Source organism: Mus musculus, chromosome 9 (genome assembly GCF_000001635.26).
Source record: "Mus musculus strain C57BL/6J chromosome 9, GRCm38.p6 C57BL/6J".
Classification (NCBI taxonomy): domain Eukaryota; kingdom Metazoa; phylum Chordata; class Mammalia; order Rodentia; family Muridae; genus Mus; species Mus musculus.
In genome coordinates this window covers 114,119,696-114,144,074 of record NC_000075.6, presented here as the reverse complement: position 1 = coordinate 114,144,074, position 24,379 = coordinate 114,119,696, and the positions used below count along the sequence as shown (strand labels likewise).

Below are 24,379 nucleotides of genomic sequence, written 5' to 3'. Positions count from 1 at the left end.
GAACTTCAGACCAATTTCTCTTATGAATATCGATGCAAAAATCCTCAATAAAATTCTCGCTAACCGAATCCAAGAACACATTAAAGCAATCATCCATCCTGACCAAGTAGGTTTTATTCCAGGGATGCAGGGATGGTTTAATATACGAAAATCCATCAATGTAATCCATTATATAAACAAACTCAAAGACAAAAACCACATGATCATCTCGTTAGATGCAGAAAAAGCATTTGACAAGATCCAACACCCATTCATGATAAAAGTGTTGGAAAGATCAGGAATTCAAGGCCCATACCTAAACATGATAAAAGCAATCTACCGCAAACCAGTAGCCAACATCAAAGTAAATGGAGAGAAGCTGGAAGCAATACCACTAAAATCAGGGACTAGACAAGGCTGCCCACTTTCTCCCTACCTTTTCAACATAGTACTTGAAGTATTAGCCAGAGCAATTCGACAACAAAAGGAGATCAAGGGGATACAAATTGGAAAAGAGGAAGTCAAAATATCACTTTTTGCAGATGATATGATAGTATATATAAGTGACCCTAAAAATTCTACCAGAGAACTCCTAAACCTGATAAACAGCTTCGGTGAAGTAGCTGGATATAAAATAAACTCAAACAAGTCAATGGCCTTTCTCTATACAAAGAATAAACAGGCTGAGAAAGAAATTAGGGAAACAACACCCTTCTCAATAGTCACAAATAATATAAAATATCTTGGCGTGACTCTAACTAAGGAAGTGAAAGATCTATATGATAAAAACTTCAAATCTCTGAAGAAAGAAATTAAAGAAGACCTCAGAAGATGGAAAGATCTCCCATGCTCATGGATTGGCAGGATCAACATTGTAAAAATGGCTATCTTGCCAAAAGCAATCTACAGATTCAATGCAATCCCCATCAAAATTCCAACTCAATTCTTCAACGAATTAGAAGGAGCAATTTGCAAATTCATCTGGAATAACAAAAAACCTAGGATAGCAAAAAGTCTTCTCAAGGATAAAAGAACCTCTGGTGGAATCACCATGCCTGACCTAAAGCTTTACTACAGAGCAATTGTGATAAAAACTGCATGGTACTGGTATAGAGACAGACCAGTAGACCAATGGAATAGAATTGAAGACCCAGAAATGAACCCACACACCTATGGTCACTTGATCTTTGACAAGGGAGCTAAAACCATCCAGTGGAAGAAAGACAGCATTTTCAACAATTGGTGCTGGCACAACTGGTTGTTATCATGTAGAAGAATGCGCATCGATCCATACTTATCTCCTTGTACTAAGGTCAAATCTAAGTGGATCAAGGAACTTCACATAAAACCAGAGACACTGAAACTTATAGAGGAGAAAGTGGGGAAAAGCCTTGAAGATATGGGCACAGGGGAAAAATTCCTGAACAGTACAGCAATGGCTTGTGCTGTAAGATCGAGAATTGACAAATGGGACCTAATGAAACTCCAAAGTTTCTGCAAGGCAAAAGACACCGTCAATAAGACAAAAAGACCACCAACAGATTGGGAAAGGATCTTTACCTATCCTAAATCAGATAGGGGACTAATATCCAACATATATAAAGAACTCAAGAAGGTGGACTTCAGAAAATCAAATAACCCCATTAAAAAATGGGGCTCAGAACTGAACAAAGAATTCTCACCTGAGGAATACCGAATGGCAGAGAAGCACTTGAAAAAATGTTCAACATCCTTAATCATCAGGGAAATGCAAATCAAAACAACCCTGAGATTCCACCTCACACCAGTCAGAATGGCTAAGATCAAAAATTCAGGTGACAGCAGATGCTGGTGTGGATGTGTAGAAAGAGGAACACTCCTCCATTGTTGGTGGGATTGCAGGCTTGTACAACCACTCTGGAAATCAGTCTGGCGGTTCCTCAGGAAATTGGACATAGTACTACCGGAGGATCCAGCAATACCTCTCCTGGGCATATATCCAGAAGATGCCCCAACTGGTAAGAAGGACACATGCTCCACTATGTTCATAGCAGCCTTATTTATAATAGCCAGAAGCTGGAAAGAACCCAGATGCCCCTCAACAGAGGAATGGATACAGAAAATGTGGTACATCTACACAATGGAGTACTACGCAGCTATTAAAAAGAATGAATTTATGAAATTCCTAGCCAAATGGATGGACCTGGAGGGCATCATCCTGAGTGAGGTAACACATTCACAAAGGAACTCATACAATATGTACTCACTGATAAGTGGATATTAGCCCAAAACCTAGGATACCCAAGATATAAGATACAATTTCCTAAACACATGAAACTCAAGAAAAATGAAGACTGAAGTGTGGACACTATGCCCCTCCTTAGAAGTGGGAACAAAACACCGTTGGAAGGAGTTACAGAGACAAAGTTTGGAGCTGAGATGAAAGGATGGTCCATATCCAGGGATCCACCCCATAATCAGCATCCAAACGCTGACACCATTGCATACACTAGTAAGATTTTATCAAAGGACCCAGATGTAGCTGTCTCTTGTGAGACTATGCCGGGGCCTATCAAACACAGAAGTGGATGCTCACAGTCAGCTAATGGATGGATCACAGGGCTCCTAATGGAGGAGCCAGAGAAAGTAGCCAAGGAGCTAAAGGGATCTGCAACCCTATAGGCAGAACAACATTATGAACTAACCAGTACCCCGGAGCTCTTGACTCTAGCTGCATATGTATCAAAAGATGGCCTAGTCGGCCATCACTGGAAAGAGAGGCCCATTGGACACGCAAACTTCATATGCCCCAGTACAGGGGAACGCCAGGGCCAAAAAGGGGGAGTGGGTGGGTAGGGGATTGGGGGTGGGTGGGTATGGGGGACTTTTGGTATAGCATTGGAAATGTAAATGAGCTAAATACCTAATAAAAAATGGAAAAAAATAAAATAAATAAAATAAATTAAGCAAAATACCAGTAACCTGAAAAATCAAGAAGCTGGGAATGCAACCTTTAATGAAATAAACATTTTACATAGAATATTTGATCTCTTAAAAACCTTTTCTATGAATACTTCTGCAAATACCGAGCTTTTTGTTGTCTGGCAGCTTGATTTGTCAAGTGAGGGTTAAATCTACTAAATGAAACGAAGCATATATTATAAGCAGGGAACTAGATGAGAAGCCACAATTTATAACAACTTTTGGGATTAGTATCGCAAGGATGTTACAATATGTTTGAAATTCTTGACCTTATTACAACAGAAATGAAAATTGGTTATGAAATTGTTATAACTGTATATAATGTACTTAACATAAATTTGGTGTGTGTGTGTGTGTGTGTGTGTGTGTGTGTGTGTGTGTGTGTGTGCCTGTCAAGTGGAACATGAAGACATGCAGGTTAAAAGAGTACATGGAATAATGTGACCTATCAGTCCCCTTTCTTTAAAACAGGCTCTCTCACAGCATCTGGAGCTAGGCTGACAGCCAGCAAACATCAGAAATGCCTCTGCCTAGTCCCCCAGCAGTGTAGGATTACAAATATGAATAGCTCTGACCAGCTTTTCTATGTGTGTGAGGAGATTCCAATTCGGCTCTCCTGCTTTCTCAGCAATTGCTCTTCGCTTAAGCTAATCTTATAAAGCTATTAGAAAGGGTGTGCTGATTTTGTTTGCAAATTTTTAAATGGAATCACTATATATGGCTTGTAAATATGTAAATGATAGTTTAATATTTTGATGATACTGTGTATAAATTTTGTGGAAAAAAATGTAAGATATAAATTACAATTTATATATGCACATTTATCTTCAGTTTATATTGTTCCTAGGCCATGCAGTACACATATAAGCTTTGTAGAATTGACACAAATTTTAACAGAACATGGAAAACAGGGGTTTTGTACATGAGATGCTTCCTTGACCACAGTTACTGGTGGAGACAGAGTGAAGCACTGAGTCAAGTTTGGGACCAGATACTACTCAAATTTGGTTCAAACCACTGGTGATTTCAATAAGGATGAATGTGACTGCCACCTGTCAGTCACTCCCTGCCCCTCTCCCTTACTATCCATATAGTTTGGAACAACTTTTTCTGGGTTTGTTTTTCTTCTAATGTGTATAGTCGTGCTCTGTTTATGAGTCTTCTGGATGGCATTGAGCTCAACTCTGTCTTTGCTGCTCACAATAGCCACACCATAACTGATCACCTGGATCCCCGTAGCTTTGTCCACCAGATAAGGGATAAACTGGTAAGATTTGAAAGCCTTTATTTCTGGGTAAACTGTCCCTAAGAAGGTTTCTATCCTCTATTTTCTTCGTGGTCTTATCTGCCCAGTGACTTCGGTGAGAAAGAGGTAATACAGAAAGAAAAGATCTCTCTGGGATGAGGGTGGGGACATGCCAGAGGGTTAAGCTACATTCTATGGGCAGTGTATTCTCTTATGCAGTATCAAGAACAAGGTAATTTGTGGGAAGAAACCTCCAAGACTCTATGGATAGTCCAGTACAGATTGTAGAACCACTAGGGCACTTGGAAAATGGAGAAGCATATGTAGAAGGATAAAGGCAAGGAACTGTAAGGAGGACAATTGAGTTGTAGGAGGTTAGAGGGGAGGGGGCGTGGGGCTCTGTAGGACCTACTACATACAGGCAGGAGGCCCTGTGTTTGCAGTGACTAACACAGCGCATTAACCCTACTAATACTGCCTATCACAGTGCAGCCAAACACACCTAAATGATGAGAGGATGCAGGAGAAGCTGACACACTTGTGATGAGCAAAGGCCTTGAGCATAATGAAGAAGCTTCAGGGAAGATACTTGCAGAAAACACATTTCTGAGATTATGAACTTATTCCCCTAAAAATGGCAAGATGGGTAAGGCTGCAACAAGGGAAAGACACAAATAGTGACAGCATGGAGGACAGACACAGCCCTATTCCCAGAGAGGTGCTAAGAGAACTGATGTCCAAACACCTATGCTATGATTCATTAGTCTTGGGAATAGGTGTAATTTACTAGAACTCCAAAGCCCATGTTCTGAATGTTGGAGGCCGAACCAAGAAATTCCTGAAAGCCAGCCAAGGGTGTGCTAGAGCTCAGATCCCACTTCAAACACTAACTAGGTCAACTACATAAAGTCATATCTTAGTTAGGGTTTTCCTGCTGTGAACAGTCACCATCATCAATTCAAGTCTTATAAAGGACAATGTTTAATTGGGACTTACTTAAAGGTTCAGAGGTTCAGCCCATTATCATCAAGGTGAGAGCATGGCAACATCCAGGCAGGCATGGAACAAGAGGAACTGGGAGTTCTATATCTTCATCTGAAGGCAGCAAGTACCAGGCAGCTATGATGACGATCTTTAAGACCACACCCACAGCGACATGCCTAGTCAAACAAGGCCACACCTACTTCAACGGGGCCACACCTTCTAATAGTGCCATTCCCTGGGCCAAGCATATACAAAACCATCACAAGTCATATATTGAGCCCTTCCTCCAAAGTTTTGACAGAATGAGAAGCCACCCCACCCTGTCGAGCACAGGTAAAGCACAAGGAAGAAAGGAAATGCTGCTACAAGACCTGAAGAACAAGGGAGAGGACCAGCTTCTCCTGCAGCATTGGGTTCACACTGTAAGATATTTACCTGCAGGTGCTTGTGAGGAAAGAAAGACGTTTCCTATCAGAGAAGCTCACTCCTATACAGGCTAATACACAAAGTGAAAACAACACTTGGCTGGTTCCATGATGCTTAATCTCAGCTGTCAACTAATGGGATCTGAGTCCTCCAGGCATGGCCTTGGGGTTTATTTTGATTAGATTAACTCATGTTGGGAAGACCTGTTTCCTATAGGTACAATCATTCTCTTGGATGGAATCCTGGGCCATATAAGAGGAAGAAAAGTCAACAGAGGACATTCACTCATTTTCCTTTGCCTCTAAGGTTTGGCTGCAATATCACTCTCCCTTATTTTCTGCATCCATCTGCCCCTTCCCAATTATGGGCTCCAAACTCAATTTTCATGGCAAAGTCAACCTTTCCTTGCTAAAGATGTGTCTTAACTAGGGGTTCTATTGCTATGAAGGGACCACCACAACCATGGCAACTCTTATAAAGCAAAACATGTCATTGCGGCTGGCTTACACAGTGTTTTTTGTTTGCTTGCTTGTTTTTGTTTGTTTGTTTTTGTTTTGTTTTGTTTTTGTAAGAGTACTTTATCACTACTTCTGGGAAAGTCAGCCCAACAAAATTTCCAAGGAGAGTTATAACAAAGTATTGGAGAGATCAGCAATTCAAGGCCCATACCTAAGCATAATAAAAGCAATTTACTGCAAACCAACAGCCAATATCAAATTAAATGGAGACATACTTAAAGCAATCCCATTGAAATCAGGGACAAGTCAAGGATGGCCACTCTCCCTATATCTATTCAATATAGTACTCAAAGTGTTAGCTAGAACAATGAGACAACAAAAAGAGATCAAGGGGATACAAATTGGCAAAGAAGAAATAAAGGTATCACTATTTGCAGATGATATGATATTATACATAAGCAACCCAAATACTCTACCAGAGAAATTCTCCAGCTAATAAACAGCTTCAGCAAAGTGGCCAGATATAAAATTAACTCAAATAAATCAGTAGCCTTCCTTTATACAAATGATAAACAGGCTGAGAAAGAAATTAGGGAAACAAGTCCTTCACAATAGCCACAAATAATATAAAATATCTTGGGGTAACTCTAACCAAACAAATGAAAGACAAATTATGGCAGTAACTTCAAGTCTCTCAAGAAAGAAATTGAAAAAGATCTCAGAAAATGGAGAGATCTCCCAAGCTCATGGATTGGCAGGCTTAACATAGTAAAAATGGCCACCCCACCAAAGGCAATCTATAAGTTCAATGCAATCCCCATCAAAATCCCAACACAATCCTTCAAAGACATGGAAAGAACAATTCTCAAATTCATCTGGATAGGCAAAAAAAAAAAAAAAACCAGAATATTGAAAACAATTCTTAACAATAGAAGAACAGCTGGTAGAATCACCATCCTTGACCTCAAGCTTTACTACAGAGCAAAAGTGATAAAAACTGCATGGTATTGGTACAGAGACAAACATGTTGATCAATGGAATAGAATTGAAGACCCAGAAATAAAACCACACACTTACAGACACTTGATCTTTGACAAAGAAGCCAAAAACATACAATGGAAAAAAGAAAGCATCTTCAATAAATGGTGCTGGTTTAACTGTCTGTCTGTCTATCTGTCTGTCTGTCTGACTGTAGAAAAATGAAAATAGACCCATACACAAAGCTCAAGTCCAGGTGCATCAAAGGACCTCAACATAAAACCAGATATAGTGTATCTAATAGAACAGAAAGTGGGAAAGACCCTTGAACTCTTGGAACAGGGGGAAATTTCCTAAACAGAACTCCAATGGCTCATGCTCTAAGATTAAAAATTGATAAATTGCAAGATGACCCCTGTTGTTAAATTAGGCAAGGCTGAAAGAAGCTGAGGAGAAGGGTGATCCTGTAGGAGGATGAGCAGTCTTAATTAATCTGGACTCCCGAGATCTCTCAAACACTGGACCACCAAACAGACAGCATACACCAGCTGATATGAGGCCACCGACACACATACATACAGTAGAGGGCTTCCGGGTCTGTGTTCATTCAGAGGTGATTCACCTAACCCTCAAGAGGCTGGAGACCCCAGGGAGTTTAGAGATCAGGTGGAGTGGGGGGTAGGGACATCCACATGGAGGCACAGGGGTGGGGTGGGGAGGAAGTATGGGATGTGGAACAGTCAGAGGGTGGACAGGGAATAATATATGGAGTGTAAAAATAATTAATTAATTAAAAAAAAACCCAAGAGTCCCACACTTGGGTGTTAGGAGTGGCAGTGGAGGAAAGGTCTGAGTGTTCCGGGAAATACAGCCTCTAAAGAACTGAGCCAGAAGCACATCACACTCAAACTCACCACTGTGAACTAGTGTACACTTGAAAGAGAAAATGCACAGAAACTTCAATATTTCTCTGTCCTTAATGACCTTTTCCACCCCCTTTGTCTCCCAAGCACAAGTTGTAAGGTGACTACTCCTAGGGCTGTCCCTCAATGGACCTGACTAGGAATGCCTTTATCTAATTCAAATTTCATCCTCATTCTTGAGACTTTCCACATCTGTGTCATCCATATCTGGAATAAACTGGCTGACATGCAGCCCAGTCGTTTGTGCCTACTGCGGGAGAAGCCAGGAGTAGTCGTACAAGGTAAATCTCAGGTTTCCTCTGGTTTGCCATTAGTTAATGAAAAGCAAAGATGACAGTTAACTGCATCTTTAAATTCTGTGTATTTCTACTGATGAACTAGATAAAATAACAATATTCACATATTAAAAACCACAGCAAAACTTTTACATAGATTTATGTAATTGAACAGAATTCGTGAATTCCCACTGTACCTTCTGTTGTGACAGGTGCTGTTTCTTTGGAGGTGCCAGGGAGGACTACAGGTCTTCTCAGTTTAATGGGGGCCACCACTCGCCTTCGAGAAAATTTCTTTAAGATTGCAGAAACTGGGAATACATTCATAGGAAGAGTTATGCCAGCTTCATGGCAAACACACAGAGGACACTGAGAAGGGTTGAGTGTACATTTGACTGTATTTCTTTTTAGGTAAGTCACTGTAATTAGAATGGCACTGCAGGAAGATCACTGAATTATTGTACAATTTACTGAACATCACATGACTATGTAGATAAAAAATACTATGTACCACATGATGTTGTAGGTAAAGTCTAAATTAATTCAGGTGCATCAACAGAGAAAGAGGCACAACCTGATTACATGTTGTTGGTATAGTGCCGGATAGGCAGCATTCAAATCCCATTTAGAGCATCACAACACAGAGACGTACATTCCTGCATTCCCTCTGTGATCACATCATTGTGCCAGTAAACTTGAAGTTTCATAAAGACCCACAGAAACCTTTCTGGTGTACAAGATAAGCATACAGTGCTAAATCACAGTGAAAAGCACACGACTGCACACGTGCTCTGTGGTGTTGTGGAATGTGAGGATAGTCCCACTAGACAGCAAGGATGAATCCTGAGCAGGAAGTGACTGACGTATGACAGTGCCAGTGGCTGTTTGCTTTACATTTTTTTGCCTATCCAGATTATTTGACAGCTTATGCAGAATATATTATATCACTGTAGTTTGGAAGGTAAGGAGAATACACCTCCTCTGGTTTTTTAATCCCTGGGCACTGTATTAGTTTTAGCCATGCTGCTCTGGCCATACTCCCTAACAGAAATAAACAAAGAAATAGATAGTCTGCCTTTGATTTCTGACTCAATAGATGAATTTCCAAGTTGTAGAAGGGCTCTGAACCAGCAAATAGAATAGGTCCTTTCTCCAGTGTCTTCTGCCTGTCAGGTTCCTCTCAGCCAGTAACCATCAAATACCCACACCAAGAGGCAATTTATGTTTGCATGTCTTCTGTGATGCCTCAGACTCCAAGTCATTCTAAACCAAGTTGCCACGTGAAGGTTGGACAAAGAATGTGGTCAAACTTGTGTAAATCCTCAACATGAGTTGATGTGAGATGTGTATGTGGCTACCCAAGGAATGAGTGTCCATTGGGTCTGCTTATTGTTTCCTCATCAAAAATTTTAATAAAATATTTTCTTAATTGAGAATTTCTTAAAATGCATTTTGATCCTATTTATTCCCACCCTACATCCCAACTCCTCCTGGTTCCATTTCTGTCTCTCCACTCCTTACCTACTTCTAGTCCTTTTCAGGACTTGTGAAGGAATACAAGCACACAGCCTGGCCTTGCATGGCCCTGATGAAGTTTGAGCACCATCTTGTAGCTAAACTGTATTATGATTTCTTAATTTATAAATTTTTGACTAGAAAGTAGTCTGGATAATTGAGGTCTTTTTCTTGGGAAAAAAGATTTAGACATGCCTTGGTGAACAAAGACCCCTTTTGAAATAAAGGAATCACAGTTGAACACAGAAACCACAGACACATGGCCATTATTTATGACCTAGAATGCTGCTTCCTTTAAAAAACACAACAACAACAACAACATCATCAATAAGCAGCTTAGATCACAGTTCTCCATCACACAAAAGACAAAGTATTACACAATTACCATCTAAAATGTGTCTTAGAGAGAAATTCCATAATACATACCACATCTTCGTTTTTTCGATGTTGCCTGTAATTGAAAATGAAATATTTGAAAGCTTAGATCCTGTTGAGTAGTGCCTACTAAAGTCTTTGGTCTTTCCATTGACATTTTCTAGTTGCAGTCAAGATAGAAAGGAGCAGTCAAGTGGAGATTATGTTAATGGATCCATTATTTAGTGATGTAACAGAAGAGCTGGAACTCTGTACTTCGTGAAAAAGACCTTTCACATGTTTTTTCATGCTTCAAAGGCAGAGTCTGGCCTCTATGGAAAATTCCCTAAACTATATCGCATACCATCTGTGAAAACTTGTATTTTTCATTAAGAAGTTTTCTGTTTCTGTGACCTATGTTAGAAATAATTTAAGTGTATGCTCCAGGGTTTGATGTGTTGAATGAAGCTCCATGTGCCGAGGATGTGCATATTAAATGCTCAGCCAGTGAGATCTTTAAAACATGAGAAACTTTAAAAAGTCATATACCTGATCAGTGTCAGGATTGATTTGTGATACCCACTGAACCATAAGGGGACCATTAAAGTAAGTTTTCTAGATGAGAGAAAGAAAAGGCCTTCTTACCTCTGCCATTTTCACTGGTCCTTTCCCCTTGTCCACTGGCAAAGCTGCACCATCAGAGCATTCAGCTACCACTAGGGGGACAAGAAGTGAACAGTGCTGCTTATTGTTTACACTGGGCTTTACTTGATGTGGGTAAAAGTGTAGGAGTTTAATTCATGTTACTAAACCTGATGAACAATATGGTTCTGCTGCTGCTGGACTGTTTGCTCATAAGGCAAGTTAAACAGAGGGAAGACCTAAAGACAACCAAGGATGTACCTGTCCATGTGGTAAAGGTCTGATTCAGATGCCATACTAAGATTTAACAGCTTTTCCTGTCATATTGTATCTGAGAAGGGTCTGTTCAGTTCTCTCCCAGTGATCTTGTCAGTCTCAAGAGCTTTGTGAGGGAGAGACATTTAGTGAATACAAAAAGACCTAGTTATCCCAGGGCTGAGGATGGGGACATGGCTGGGGTTAGGCCACACTGTGTAGACAGTGTGTTCTAGTACACAATGTCAAAAATAAGGTAACAAGAAACGGGATCACAGGACAACATGGCAATTACCAAAGAGGAGGAAGTGGATAGAGAAGAATAGGGCAAGAAGTAATAAGAGGAAAGACTGAAAAGGGAGGGAGGTAAAAGCAGAATCCTGCGTCTCAGACACACGTGGTTCACAATCTGTTGATAGACAATGTTCATTAAGCCTATAAGCATTACTGAAATTTGGTACCAAACCACTCTGCATACTGAGAGAATCCAGGAGAAGCAGATATCCTGAGGGGTTTAGGCTATAAGCCTACTGAAAAACTATAGTGAAGCCATTTTGAGGAAAAAGACTTAGATTATAACTACATGTACACATGGGTCAGACCATGCCAAGAGTGAGACACTCAAGTAGTGACAGCGCACAGACAGGCACATCCTGTGGTCAGATAGGTGCCTGGGGCTGAATCCCAGGAGTCAATATCCTTTATCTTGAGGAACATAGGCAGTAATATAAGGGAAATCTTGAAACCACCCTGTGCAGAAAAAAACCAAAGATGGGCCAGAATACAGACATTTTCTCTCCCGTTAAGTCCAAGGCAGATGACTACCTATAACCACCGTTGACTCAATCACTTACTATGCTAGTCAAATTAAGAAGCATAGGCTGTTCCAAGCTAAAGACATACATACCAAAAAGACCCTACTCTAATAAAACCAAGGAGCTACGGGGACAGAATTTGCTTATTTTGCATCATAAGGACCATAGTAGAAGTGGTCATTTGTGTGCACAGAACGCTATCCACCAGCATAGAGATTGGCTCTACCATAGAATAAAACCACAAAATGACCATCATAGTTTGTGGGTACTGTGACCATTAATGTCACTAGTCAAGCTGACAAGATCCAGATCCCCAAACACATCGGCAGGATGTTACCTTGAGGTGATAAACTGAGGTAGCAAACTGGGCCACTGTTAGTGCCACCGTTCTTCAGGCTGACATCCTTGACTGTCCAAGAAGGTGAGCTGGACATAAGCACTCTGTTTCTTTCCTCGTGTTGCACGGAATCTCTGCCTGAAACTCCTACAACTATGGTTCTCAGCAAGTCTGCACTCCATACTCAATCTACTGTGCTGAAGCAGACATTCCTTTTCACTACAAACTGGGACAGTGCCTTTGGCACAGCTAGACTGAAAAGTGCTAAGTGTGAAAGACTGCCTTCAAATCACAGAGCCAGAAGCCAAATATACACAACCTGACAGGGATCACCTTGTTGCCTTTGAAAGAAAAAGAAACCCTTCTACCCCTCCTGCCATTTCCCTGTTTCTACTCTTCTTTCCCATTCCCTTAAGCCTCCCAAGCACAGGGTGTAGCACACCACTCCAGGGACCCACAGCCAAGGGGTCAGACCAGAAATGCTGTGATCTAATTCCAAGTCTGTCTTCATTCTCCACACTTTTGATAATCACAGGGTCACTCTTGAGACAGTTGAGATTAAATCCATCCACATTTCAAGTGTCTGTGAACAGGTTATAGAGAGGGTGGCTCAACTATTCCTGTCTGCAGCAGGTGAAGTGACAGTGACGCAGACAGGACTGAGCTCATTTTTCCTCTCTTTCTCATTACTCAATGAGAACAAACAGTGAGTCTTATATCCATTTTTAAATTCTGTGGTTGAATCTCAACTAATGAAATATGCAAATTAACAGTATCTACATAGAAAAGTACTAATATATTCACAGTTTTACATGTATCATAACAGTAGGCTCTGTAACTATGAAACATGATTCAGGCTTTCATTTCCACTGTACCTTCTAGGTTGTTTTGTGGTTTTCCTTCACAACTTGTATCTATAAAGTCACATTCTTGAGCATCCATTGGGAGGAGACTGCCCCTCCGACACTTGTTTCTCAAGAACGGAATCCCTGGGGATGCATTCACAGAGACAATGACGTCAGCGTCATTGCAGAAAAACAGAGGAAATCAGCAATGGTTTTGTGTTGGTACCTTCCACCTCATGACCATTCTTCAGGCACCATCATCAGAGCTACAGTGGTATTTTGGGAAGATCACAGAGTGCATTCTACACACCAGCATGCATTACACTGATGGTGAAGGTAAGTCAATACTTCATGTCAGTGTGACCATGTACAGAGAAGAGAACCAGTGCTCTCTTATGTTAGTGCTGTACCTGGTAAACAGAATCCATATCACTCTTAGGTGATGCAAAAAAAGTGAAATTTATATACTCATTCACTCCTGTGTGGTTTCACTAGGATGCTTAATATTTGACTCCCTATGAGGCTTCATTGCAAAATATGAGTGCAAAGTACATATGCACTATAATATATATGTATATATATACATATATATAGGATGTAATTTATATAGTATATTTTGTTCATATATATATGGAAATTTATATAGTATATTTTATTTATCTTTAGTGTAATTTATGCTCTCTCTCATTTCTGAGTTGTGTTCACTATGATGTTATACATAGTTATACATCCTATGACAATTCTCAGTAAAAAGGATATGGATATGCAAGTATATATTGATTTGTGGTGTCTGTTAAATGATAGAAGAGCCAGCTACATATGAATAAATCTAGGTAGAATGAGGTTCCAGCTGGTTACTCATACACAAGTGTATACACACACACACACACACACACACACACACACACACACACACACACACAATTATACAAGCTAGCCCTCAAGGAAAAACACTGCTATATGACAGAAGAATGAGTGGCATATGAGTACATCTAGGTAGGGTGAGGTTTTAATTGGTTACTCATTTACAAGTGTATATCCACAGACACACACTCGAATAAGCTATCCCTCAAAGAAGCACTTATATTATAAAATTGTCTTGTGGTGTCTTTTAAATGAGAGAAGAGTCATCTACATATGAATGAATCTAGTGGGGTTTCAGTTACTTACAAATGGAAATAGAGAATGTATTTATATTTTTTCATGTAAGGTAAATATATTTATTTCTATCTAGCTTTCCATACATTTGTATACTTTATACATATTCCACGTAGGACAGTACAGAAAGTTGTTAAGAGAATGTGATACTCATTTTGTATGTTTTGAAGCAAGGAAGGACTAAGCTTTGGTGACTCAAGTCTTGTGATTCCAATTCTTTCTTTTTAATGTATTTATTTTCCCTGTTTACCTAAGAAGCTATAGGAGGGCCCTAGCTTAGGAGAAATATGTGGTCTTCCTCTAAGAACTTCAACCTGACAGGTGCCTCTCAGTGAGTGATTCAGATGACCACATTGAGATATTTTCTAAAAACTGCTCAGTTTCAAAGTTACTCAAGACCAAGTTGTCACATGATGGTTGGGCTGAATAGAAACTTCCTTTCAACTAGCCAAGCCTGGACATGTCCTCAACATAGACTGACAAGAACAGCAGCCTGGTGCATTGGTAATATAATAGGCAGTGTGTGCTCATATCACTTGGTAGGTGACATCTTCATTGCCCATCTATGTGGCCTTTCTTAGTTTCTGCTTAGATATTAGTACTGACTGCAGGGCAGTGAGAGTGCACCATACCTGGTCATGCCTCCCTCACCAGTCTGACCTTCTCTGTTTTCTAAATTTTTTTGTGGGGGGGGGAAGGTGTCTATTCTAGTCTAGCATGTAATTCAGTCTACAGAAAAGAATGTCCTTGAACTTGTGTTTCTCCTTGCTTCACTTTACTAGGATAAGTATTAATAGAATTGAGCCATCTTGGGCACATTTTATGCAGAACTAGGATACAAGCTTTGGGTCCTGACATGCTAAATAGGTACTGAGACAACTGGGCTGAAACTCCAGGCCATATTCCAATAGCTCCCTTTAATCAAACCACAGCATAGCAAAGTACCGAAACTGTAGTTGCACTATGCAGAAAACACTTGAAATAATATTGAGTTTCATGCTTCACTGCTAAAAATATGTGTCTACTCAGTATTAACACTCAGAATGTGGAGACTGACTATCACTCAGAGATAAAACTCTTGGAGCATAGAGTGGACCTGACTGTTAAAGGTATATTCTCTTGGGTGTGGTAGTGTAATCCCTTAATAAGTAACAGCACTCAATAGGCAAAGGCAGGTGGAGCTGTGTGAGATGTGGGCCAGAAAGTTACACACACACACACACAAACACACACACACACACACACACACACACACACACACACCTGTCTCATGAACTAAAATTTCCTAAATTCCCTAAAGAATGAGATAGCACTGATCAATCTCTAGGTGGTGACTAGAGTTTTTACTTGACCATGTGCCTAAAATGGTTTGCCATTTGTCCATGCTAATAAGGTCTATCCCTTAAGCCTTTCTCTTGACTTTATTACAATGAACCATGGGAAACCCAGTTGGGATACATCCACTCTACATTTCTGTTCCCATGCACTGTGTTTCATTTTTAGGCCCTGTCACCTGAAAATAAGTATGTGTGCTTCTATACCTTTCAAAACTGACTGTCTGCTGCCTGGTAAATGACACAGTCTAAGACTTCTCCCCACTATAGCAGTCAGGATAATACTTGAGATCCTTATAAATTTGATATCTTGCAGGAAAATCCTAAAAGCAGTAACTCTTTCATAGGGATTATTGTACCTTGATGAACTCAATGACCACAGATATATCCATAAGTTTTTTCTTCTCCTTTTTGTCAAAACATTCTCTCTCTCTCTCTCTCTCTCTCTCTCTCTCTCTCTCTCTCTCTCTCTCACACACACACACACACACACACACACACACACACACACACACGAACCAAAATTTTAATTATCAGTTACCATCTTAGATCACAGAGTTGCATCAGACAAAACACAACTACTGTTTACAACAATTCTTATCTTAGTAATTCCACAATACGTACTATGTTGGCTTCTTTTAGAAGCTACCTGCAATTGAGAAGGAAAAATACATTATATTCCATAATCATGCAGGGTAATATATGCAAATGGTTTTGATACATGTGTTGTAATTGCAGTAAGGATGAAAAATCACAGTCAAGTGATGACTATATTAATGGATACATTATTAGTGGTTGCCACAAATATATAGAGTGTTGTAAATGTGACAAAACCAGTATCTTTCATACTTTTTCTGATTCATAGGTAGATCAAACAAACATGTTTGGCCTCTAGAGGGCCCCCAAACCTACATCACGTATGAAAACTTGTATTTTCAGTAATCCATATTCTATTTCTACTGCCCAGGGTTTAGAGCTAACTTGAGTACATGACCCAACGTTTGGTGCATAAGAAACCTACGGTATCTAGCATGTGGGTAGAGAGTGCTCAGTTTGTATATTCTTTCAAACATGAGGACTAGGATAAACTGGAGAAACCCACTTGAAAGCGATTAGCCTCATAATTCAGGACATAACGTTGCACCACATTGTGATGTATTGAGATAAGACCAAGTTGGCACAGTTCCTCCATTCCATCCTCTTCCTAAGTAAATGCTCTAATCCCCATGATGCTTCTGGCTAGTGTCATGACTCCAATGTGATACCCACTGATATATAAGGGAACCAATGAGATAAGCTTTATACCTCAGAGGAAGGAAAGCCCGTCTTACCTTAACCCTACGCAGTGGTGACTTTTCCTCGTCCTCTTCTGAAGTTGTACCGTCACCATGTTTAGCTAGCAGTAGGGGAACACAGAGTAACTGTCAGCTCAGGGCACGGCTTATTTACTTGATGTGGGTAAAAGTGAATGGATTTGGTATATGTAACTAAATATAGGAAACGAGGAGGTTGGGATAAAGCTGGGCTGTCTTCTCGGAAGGGAAGTAGAGGCAAAGAAAGGATTTGGAGAGAAATTGTTGGGAACAAGCAAAAGAAACTTGCCCCAAGTACTGTCATTTTTTTTTCCAGAACATAATGATTTTTCTATACCACAACACCCATTTTTCATCCTTTGTTCTCCAAAACACAATGGCTGTTTCTAACTACAGAGTAACAAGTGGATTGGATTGGTAATACTGTAAAACCTATATTCTGTATCAGTTTACATAAGGAAAGCCTTTATCCCTAAATCGTTATGGTAGAAAATGTAACCATAACTTAGCACAGATGCTCTTCATTTGCAACCTCAAATACTCTGACATTCTGGCTGTGGGGGTCACAGTTCAACTCCCAAGTCTGTTCTGTGTCCCTGATCACTGAGTAGCAGCTTGATTACAAAAGGATTTGTCATCAGCTTTGACCTGGTTTTTGAGTTGTGATGGATCTAAGCAGACACTATGGTAAAACAAGGAACAGAATTTGCTCTCTAGGAAATGATAATCTAAAGCAATTTGAAGGAATCTGTTTCATAATGTAACAATAAAATAAATCTTTCAAAAGCTTTTTTTAATATTTCTTATATTTGGGAGGCTCAGTAACTGTCTGTCCATCCAGCAGAGGTGAACCTTTTGTACCCAGTTCTTTCAGTAAACCGTATAGGTTCTGGGCTCAAATTCCTGTCTTCAGTCTTTACAGCAAGTACCTTACTGGTGCCACAACACAAATCTTATGATAAAAATCGGAGATAACAGTTCCTGAGGTGACTTTTGAGCACAGGACAATCACTAGTCCCTCTTCAGCCTTTGCTGCCACCAGCAGTCTTTTACCTTTGTTCATAGAGTAAAGGTCTAACCCAGATGGCCTAATGACACTGCCTTTCCTGGCATGCTTTCCTTGAGAAAGCTTCTTTTCTGTTCTCTTCCAGTGATCTTGTCAGTCTCATGAGCTTTGTGAAGAAGAAAGATTTAGTGAATAGAGAAAGACCTAATATATACCCCAAGCCAAGGCTGGAGACATGGCTTGGAGTTAGGCCACACTGTGTGGACAAAGTTTGCAGCATGAACAATAATGCAACAGTGGAAAGGGATCACAGATGCTTCCATGGTTGGCAGACATATAGTCCAGTGTCAATATGGCAACCAGGAAAAATGAGAAGTGGCTGGAGAAGGATGGGGTAAGAGGTAATAAGAGGGAAGCCTGAAAAGGTGGGACTAGAAGTTGAATCCTGTATCTCTGACTCAGAGTTCAGAAGCAGATAGACAATATGCAGATACAGTCTATAAAAGGCCAAAACCAAGTGCGAAATGGGAGAATACAAAAAAAAAGCAAACATACTTCTGAGGAGCCTAGGATGTGAACCTATAAAAAAAGTTTAGTGAAACTACTAAGAGGACAGACATTCCTTAGATTTTAATCTCATCTCCCCAGAAAAGATGGGAGAGGTCAGACCACGTTAAGAATAAAAGACTCGAGTAGTGACAGCAGAGAGGAAAGAAATATCCTATGGCAAGATGGGTTCCTGAAGACCTGATCTGCAAGAGTTGGCATCTTTTATCCTAAGAAACATTGGCAGTGTGTTAGGAGAACACTTAAACCCAGCCTCTGCATCTTGGAGGCTAAACTAAGGATGCCACTTAAAACCCCAAGAACAGGCCAGTTGTATACCTTTTCTCCTGCATTAAGTCAAAGGGTCCTAGATGAATGTTGGCCTCTAACCTCCCTTGACTCAGTCACTTAATATGCTACTCAAATTGAGGAGTATAGGCTGCTACAAGCTAAAGACATACATTAGGTCTTTGTCAGGGCACTGCTAGTGTTTCAGGGAGGTCATGGTAGAGAATCCTATTAGCTATTTGGCAGTCTAATCTGTGGTTGTCCTTTAAAGTGGGACTAAATGGTCACATGGGGACCAAGAACGCATTACTACTACAAAAAAAAAAAAAAAAGAAAGAAAGAAAGAAAGAAAGAAAAATACCCAGAAGACCACAGGAGCAGGATCTCCATCCCACATCATCGAGATCACAGTGAATATATAGGTCATTTGAGTGCACAGGAGAGGATTGTATCTCACCATCAATACTGGTTTACCCTAAGATAAAAACCCACAGGTACCATAACAGCGTGTATGTGGTGACATTTTATCTCACTTGGATCTTATCTGAATCTTATCTCAATTGGATAAAATCGAGATCGCCTGGTTATGCCTGTGGAACTTTATCTTGTGGTGATAAACTGAGGTAGCAAACTGGGCCACTGTTAGTGCCACCGTTCTTCGGGCTGACATCCTTGACTGTCCAAGAAGGTGAGCTGGACATAAGCACTCTGTTTCTTTCCTCGTGTTGCACGGAATCTCTGCCTGAAACTCCTACAACTATGGTTCTCAGCAAGTCTGCGCTCCATACTCAATCTACTGTGCTGAAGCAGACATTCCTTTTCACTACAAACTGGGACAGTGCCTTTGGCACAGCTTCCATGGAGATCTGTTAACCACAGTGGTAGCCAGGCTTGGCCATTTGGCACAAACTGACATAACTGAAAAGTGCTAAGTTTGAAAGACTGCCTTCAAATCACAGAGCCAGAAGCCAAGAATACACAACCTGACAGTGGTCACCTTGATCCTGTTGAAAGAAAAAGAAACCCACAGAAACCTCCTACCCCTCCTGCCATTTCCCTGTTTCTACTCTTCTTTCCCATTCCCTTAAGCCTCCCAAGCACAGGGTGTAGCACACCACTCCAGGGACCCACTGCCAAGGGGTCAGACCAGAAATGCTGTGATCTAATTCCTAGTCTATCTTCATTCTTGACACTTTTGATAGTCACAGGGTCACCCTTGAGATGGGTGACATTCAATCCATCCACATTTCAGGTGTCTGTGAACAGGTCATAGAGAGGGTGGCTCAACTGTTCCTGTCTGCAGCAGGTGAAGTGACCGTGACGCAGACAGGACTGAGCTCATTTTTCCTCTCTCATTACTCAATGAGAACAAGTGGCAAATTTGAAATCTGTTTTTAAATTCTGTGTTTGAATTTAACCTAGTGAAGTATGCAAATTAACCTCATCTACAGAAGAAAAGGTTTCTAAGCTGGTCATGTTTGTTTTCCTTGTATCATACCTTATGATCTACAACAACTGGATATAATTTAATAAAATTATTCTATTTCCTCAGTACCTTTTGTTTCATTTTGTGGTTTTTGTATAGATGAGGAAGTTGGGGCTTGATGTTCTTCAGCTTCCATGGGAACAACAGGATTCTTGTGGTGGATATTTCTTACGATTGTAAATACTTGGAATGCATTAACAACAGAGACAGGTTATGTTAGCTTCAAAACAAAACAAAACAAAAAAAAAAACAAAAACAACAAAAGCAATCAATAACCAAACCAAAAACCCAGCAAAAAACATTAATGGGTTTATGTTTGTACGTTCCATCTCATGACCATTCCTCAGGCACCATCATCAGAGTTACAGTGGAGCTTTTGAAAGATCACTCAGTCACTGTGCACACAAGCATGCATTACACTGATGGTGTGGGTAAGTCATAACTTCATGTCAGTGTGACAATGTACAGAGAAGAGCACCAGGTCTCTGGTATGTTCACTACAGCGCTATATATTTGATACCCTATTAATCTTAGTTCAAAACAAAATTGTATATGGGTATACAATTACACACACACACACTCACACACACACAAAGCTAGCCCTCAAGGAAAAGCACATAGAATTGCTTTGTGGTGTCTATTAAATGACAGAAGACTTATCTACATATGAATGCATCTAGGAAGCATGAGGTTTCAGTTGGTTTCACATGGGCAGCAGAGAATGTATTTATTGTCCCTATTTATCTAAGAAACTATGTGTGGTCTTTCTCTAAGAACTTCAACCTGACTGGTGCCTCTCAGGGAGTAATTTGTTGATCAGATGACCACATTGAGATATTTTATAAAAACTGCTCAGTTTCAAAGTTACTCAAGACTAATTTGTCACATGATGGTTGGGCTGAATAGAAACTTCCTTTCAATTAGCCAAGCCTGGACATGTCCTCAACATGAACTGACAAGAACAGCAGCCTGGTGCATTGGTGATATAATAGGCAGTGTGTGTTCACATTACTTTGTAGGTGACATACTCACTGCCCACCTGTATGGCCTTTCTTAGTTTCTGCTTAGATATTGGTACTGACTGCAGGGCAGTGAGAGTGCACCATACCTGGTCATGCCTCTCTCACCAGTCTGACCTTCTCTGTTTATAAAATTTTTTTTTCGGGAAAAGTGTCTATTCTAGTCTAGCAAGTAATTCACTCTACAGAAAAGAATGAACTTGAACTTGTGTTTCTCCTTCCTTCACTTCTCTAGGATAAGTATTAATAGGATGAAGCTATCCTGAGAACATTTTATGTAGAACTAAGATACAGACTTTGGGTCATGGACATCCTAAGCATGGTCTGACAATGACACAACTGAGCTACTTCATATTCTCACACTAGTTTCCCTTAATCAAACCACAGTGTAGCAAAGTGCTAACACTATAGATGAACTATGCAGAAAACACTTGAAATAATGATATTGAGTCATGTGGTTCGCTGCTGAATATATCTTCTCAGTATTCACACTTAAAATGTGGAGACTGACCACTACTGAGAGGAAAGTCTCTTGGAGCATAGAATGTACCTCCCTTTTGTATGTGTATTCCATGGAAGTGGTAGTTTACTCCTGTAGTCAGAGGCAGAGTAACCCTGTCTCAAAAGAAAAACAAACAAACAAACAAACAAATAAAACCAAAGCAAAAATATCATATATATTTTTTTTAAAATTGGATAGCAAAGATCAGTATCTAGGTGGTGACCAGAGTTCTTAGTGAATGCTTTGCCTTAGCTGTTTTGTTCTTTGTGTTCATGCTAAATAGTGTCAATCCTTTAAAGCTTTTCGCCAGGTTTTACTAGAAGGAACCAACCAAGCCTAGCATGACCTCCGTTCATATACATGTAGCCAGTTTCAATGGAGCACAGAGTCAGTAATCTGCACAAAAACATGGGCTTTTCTTTCATCCTTGTTCATGTCTGTAGGCAGGTGAATTACACTGCCCAGGTCTTCTGAGCACTGTGGTAGTCCCAGCAGTCTTTGGGATTCCTGTAGCTTTGAGTTATTACAGGCTGATGCTAGAAAACTGGAAAGTCTTCCCTGTTTTTATTTTTTACGCCCTCTGTTGGGTTAAATCTAATGCTGCACTGCATATCTAAAGATCTCTGTCACTTACTCTGAATCTTGGTTTATTCATCTGCCTAGAAAAATGCAAATCAACCTACCACATGTGGCTGTGGCAAACTTTAAACACATGAGTAAATTGTCTATTCTGACTTTTTTTCAAAACTTTTTCTCTGTAGATTGAGTTGAGTAACTTGGATATCTGTGTAGATAAGATAGGTTTAGAGGCAGCCTCGTGAACAAAACAACAAACTAAAGAGGTCACAGCTGTACACACAGGGCTACAATTTCTCACTTCAGGCATCACTTTTTTTAAGAACAAACATCTGATTTTTCAATCAATACAAGCTGATTTGCTCACTGTGGTGCAACCAGACAAAAGACAAGCAGTATTAACACAATTCATATCTAACACATGTCTTCAGCGACTGCAGGATACATACTGTTCCGGCGTTTTCTGGAGCCCACCTGTAACATACAGGAAAGAAAACACTTAAGAGACTTAGATGATGCTCAATCCTGTTTGTACAACTCTTTGGTTCACCTCTTGACAGGACATAATTGTACCAAGTTTGTCGAGCTAATCAAATCTCTTACTAATCTACTGACTCTTACTGACTATTAGAGACTCAGGGGAAATGTTCCGTATTAGTATATTATGTGATACTGACACAGAATACCTCAAGATGCCTACTTTGTGACAAAAACTAGAGTGTTTCCCATATTTACTGACTAAGTGCCACATCAGGCAACCTTATGCATTGGCTTCTACTGAAGGTTAGCTGAGTTACATGACAATATGGTGAAGCTAACACCTATTTAGTGATACTATCCCCTTTTGGGATGCACGCCAATCATTTGCATGCATCCTTATGTCTTAAGTTCTTGGCACCTGAACATGCCATGCTAGGACATATGATGCTTCCTCTACATCCATCTTTGGGGAACATAATCAGATTCAACCTAAACCACAGGCTCTAGAAGCCATAAAAGGAGTAAACGCTTATGTAAACATTCAAGTCTACATGAATGATATGCCTGCCACCTTCTGAGTGAAATTTACATACTGGTATTGAAGGCAGAATATTATTGTCCAGAAGACAGTCTGCCCTGACTCAAAGTCACTACCTGATACAGTTCTAATAAATCCCGATCTGATATAATTACATTTCCTTTTCCTCCTAAATAAAATATTTAATACATGAAACACTTAATCAACTTTACTTTTTCAAGTGTGCTATAGTCATAAACACATGCGGGAATCATTAAAGTAATTTTCTCTTATATAAAGGAAGAGGGCTTCTTACGGTCAGTGAGGATTTTGTCCGAGGACGGTCATCAGTTGAGAAGGGTGTGTCAGTACATTCTTGAGGTAGGACTAGAGGGACAGAAAGTCACTGTCAGCTCATGGCACCACTTATTTACACAAGCATTTTGACATCGATAAAAGTGTACTGAGGCAGTACATGTGATTAGATTCAGTTAGGCTACTACTGGGCTGTCTTTCCTGATGGTGAGTATAGGCAAAGACTAGAAAACTAAAAAGCTTTTTTTCCCTTTTTTTTCCTTTTGCTTTCTAGAGGACGGGAATATAAAGCAACATAAGGGTCTATGGTTTAATATGTAACTACCTAGTGCATGGATTCAGTTTGGGAGGGAGCACATCCAAGGGCAACTGTTGGTATCTAGTTATGCCTTCTATTATTTGGGGTTCTGGGGTTAGAGACAGAATATCAGGTGCAATGACAAGCACCTCTACTATCAAGACATCTCATTCTCCTCATTAAAATAAATGTCACGATGAAACCACATATGATCATCCTTCCCTTTAAGCATTTTGAAACCCAAAAGGACTGAAGAATCTCTTCATCACATCTCACAAGCATATTTCAACCTCCATCAGTTGACACATTCTGATTCTGCATTCATCATAAACACAGAATTTTAGCTTTTTAACACATACATTTTCCTGGGGAAGTGAATTTAGTATAAGGGACATGGTGTAACTATATTGATCCATTCATCCTTTGACATGCAATAATTTATTGACTTCTGGAAAACAATAATAAGTACCCTGTGCCTTGTTTCTCCTTTTATTCTCATGTGCTTTGTAGCATCCAGATTAAAAAGAACAGTGATAAGGAAGAGGAGT

The 24,379-nt window shown here is 40.0% G+C and overlaps 1 protein-coding gene across 5 annotated transcripts in view; it reads right to left on the bottom strand.

Annotated features, from left to right (window-relative positions):
- Gm29825 (predicted gene, 29825) overlaps nt 1-24,379 on the bottom strand; it is a 74,777-nt gene that overhangs the window by 48,568 nt on the left and 1,830 nt on the right. For 3 of the 5 annotated variants that reach the window (XM_006512408.3, NM_001378688.1, NM_001378689.1), the window contains exons 2-10: nt 23,535-23,605; nt 22,671-22,695; nt 20,194-20,307; nt 16,817-16,881; nt 16,110-16,134; nt 13,024-13,137; nt 10,745-10,815; nt 10,172-10,196; nt 8,428-8,541 (exon numbers count right to left, since the gene is read on the bottom strand). In XM_006512408.3, coding sequence (XP_006512471.1) covers nt 8,428-8,541; nt 10,172-10,196; nt 10,745-10,815; nt 13,024-13,137; nt 16,110-16,134; nt 16,817-16,881; nt 20,194-20,307; nt 22,671-22,695; nt 23,535-23,605 — 624 coding nt within the window. The remainder of the gene's footprint in view (nt 1-8,427; nt 8,542-10,171; nt 10,197-10,744; nt 10,816-13,023; nt 13,138-16,109; nt 16,135-16,816; nt 16,882-20,193; nt 20,308-22,670; nt 22,696-23,534; nt 23,606-24,379) is intronic. The other 2 variants (XM_006512409.3, XM_030244769.1) reach the window with 1 other exon arrangement.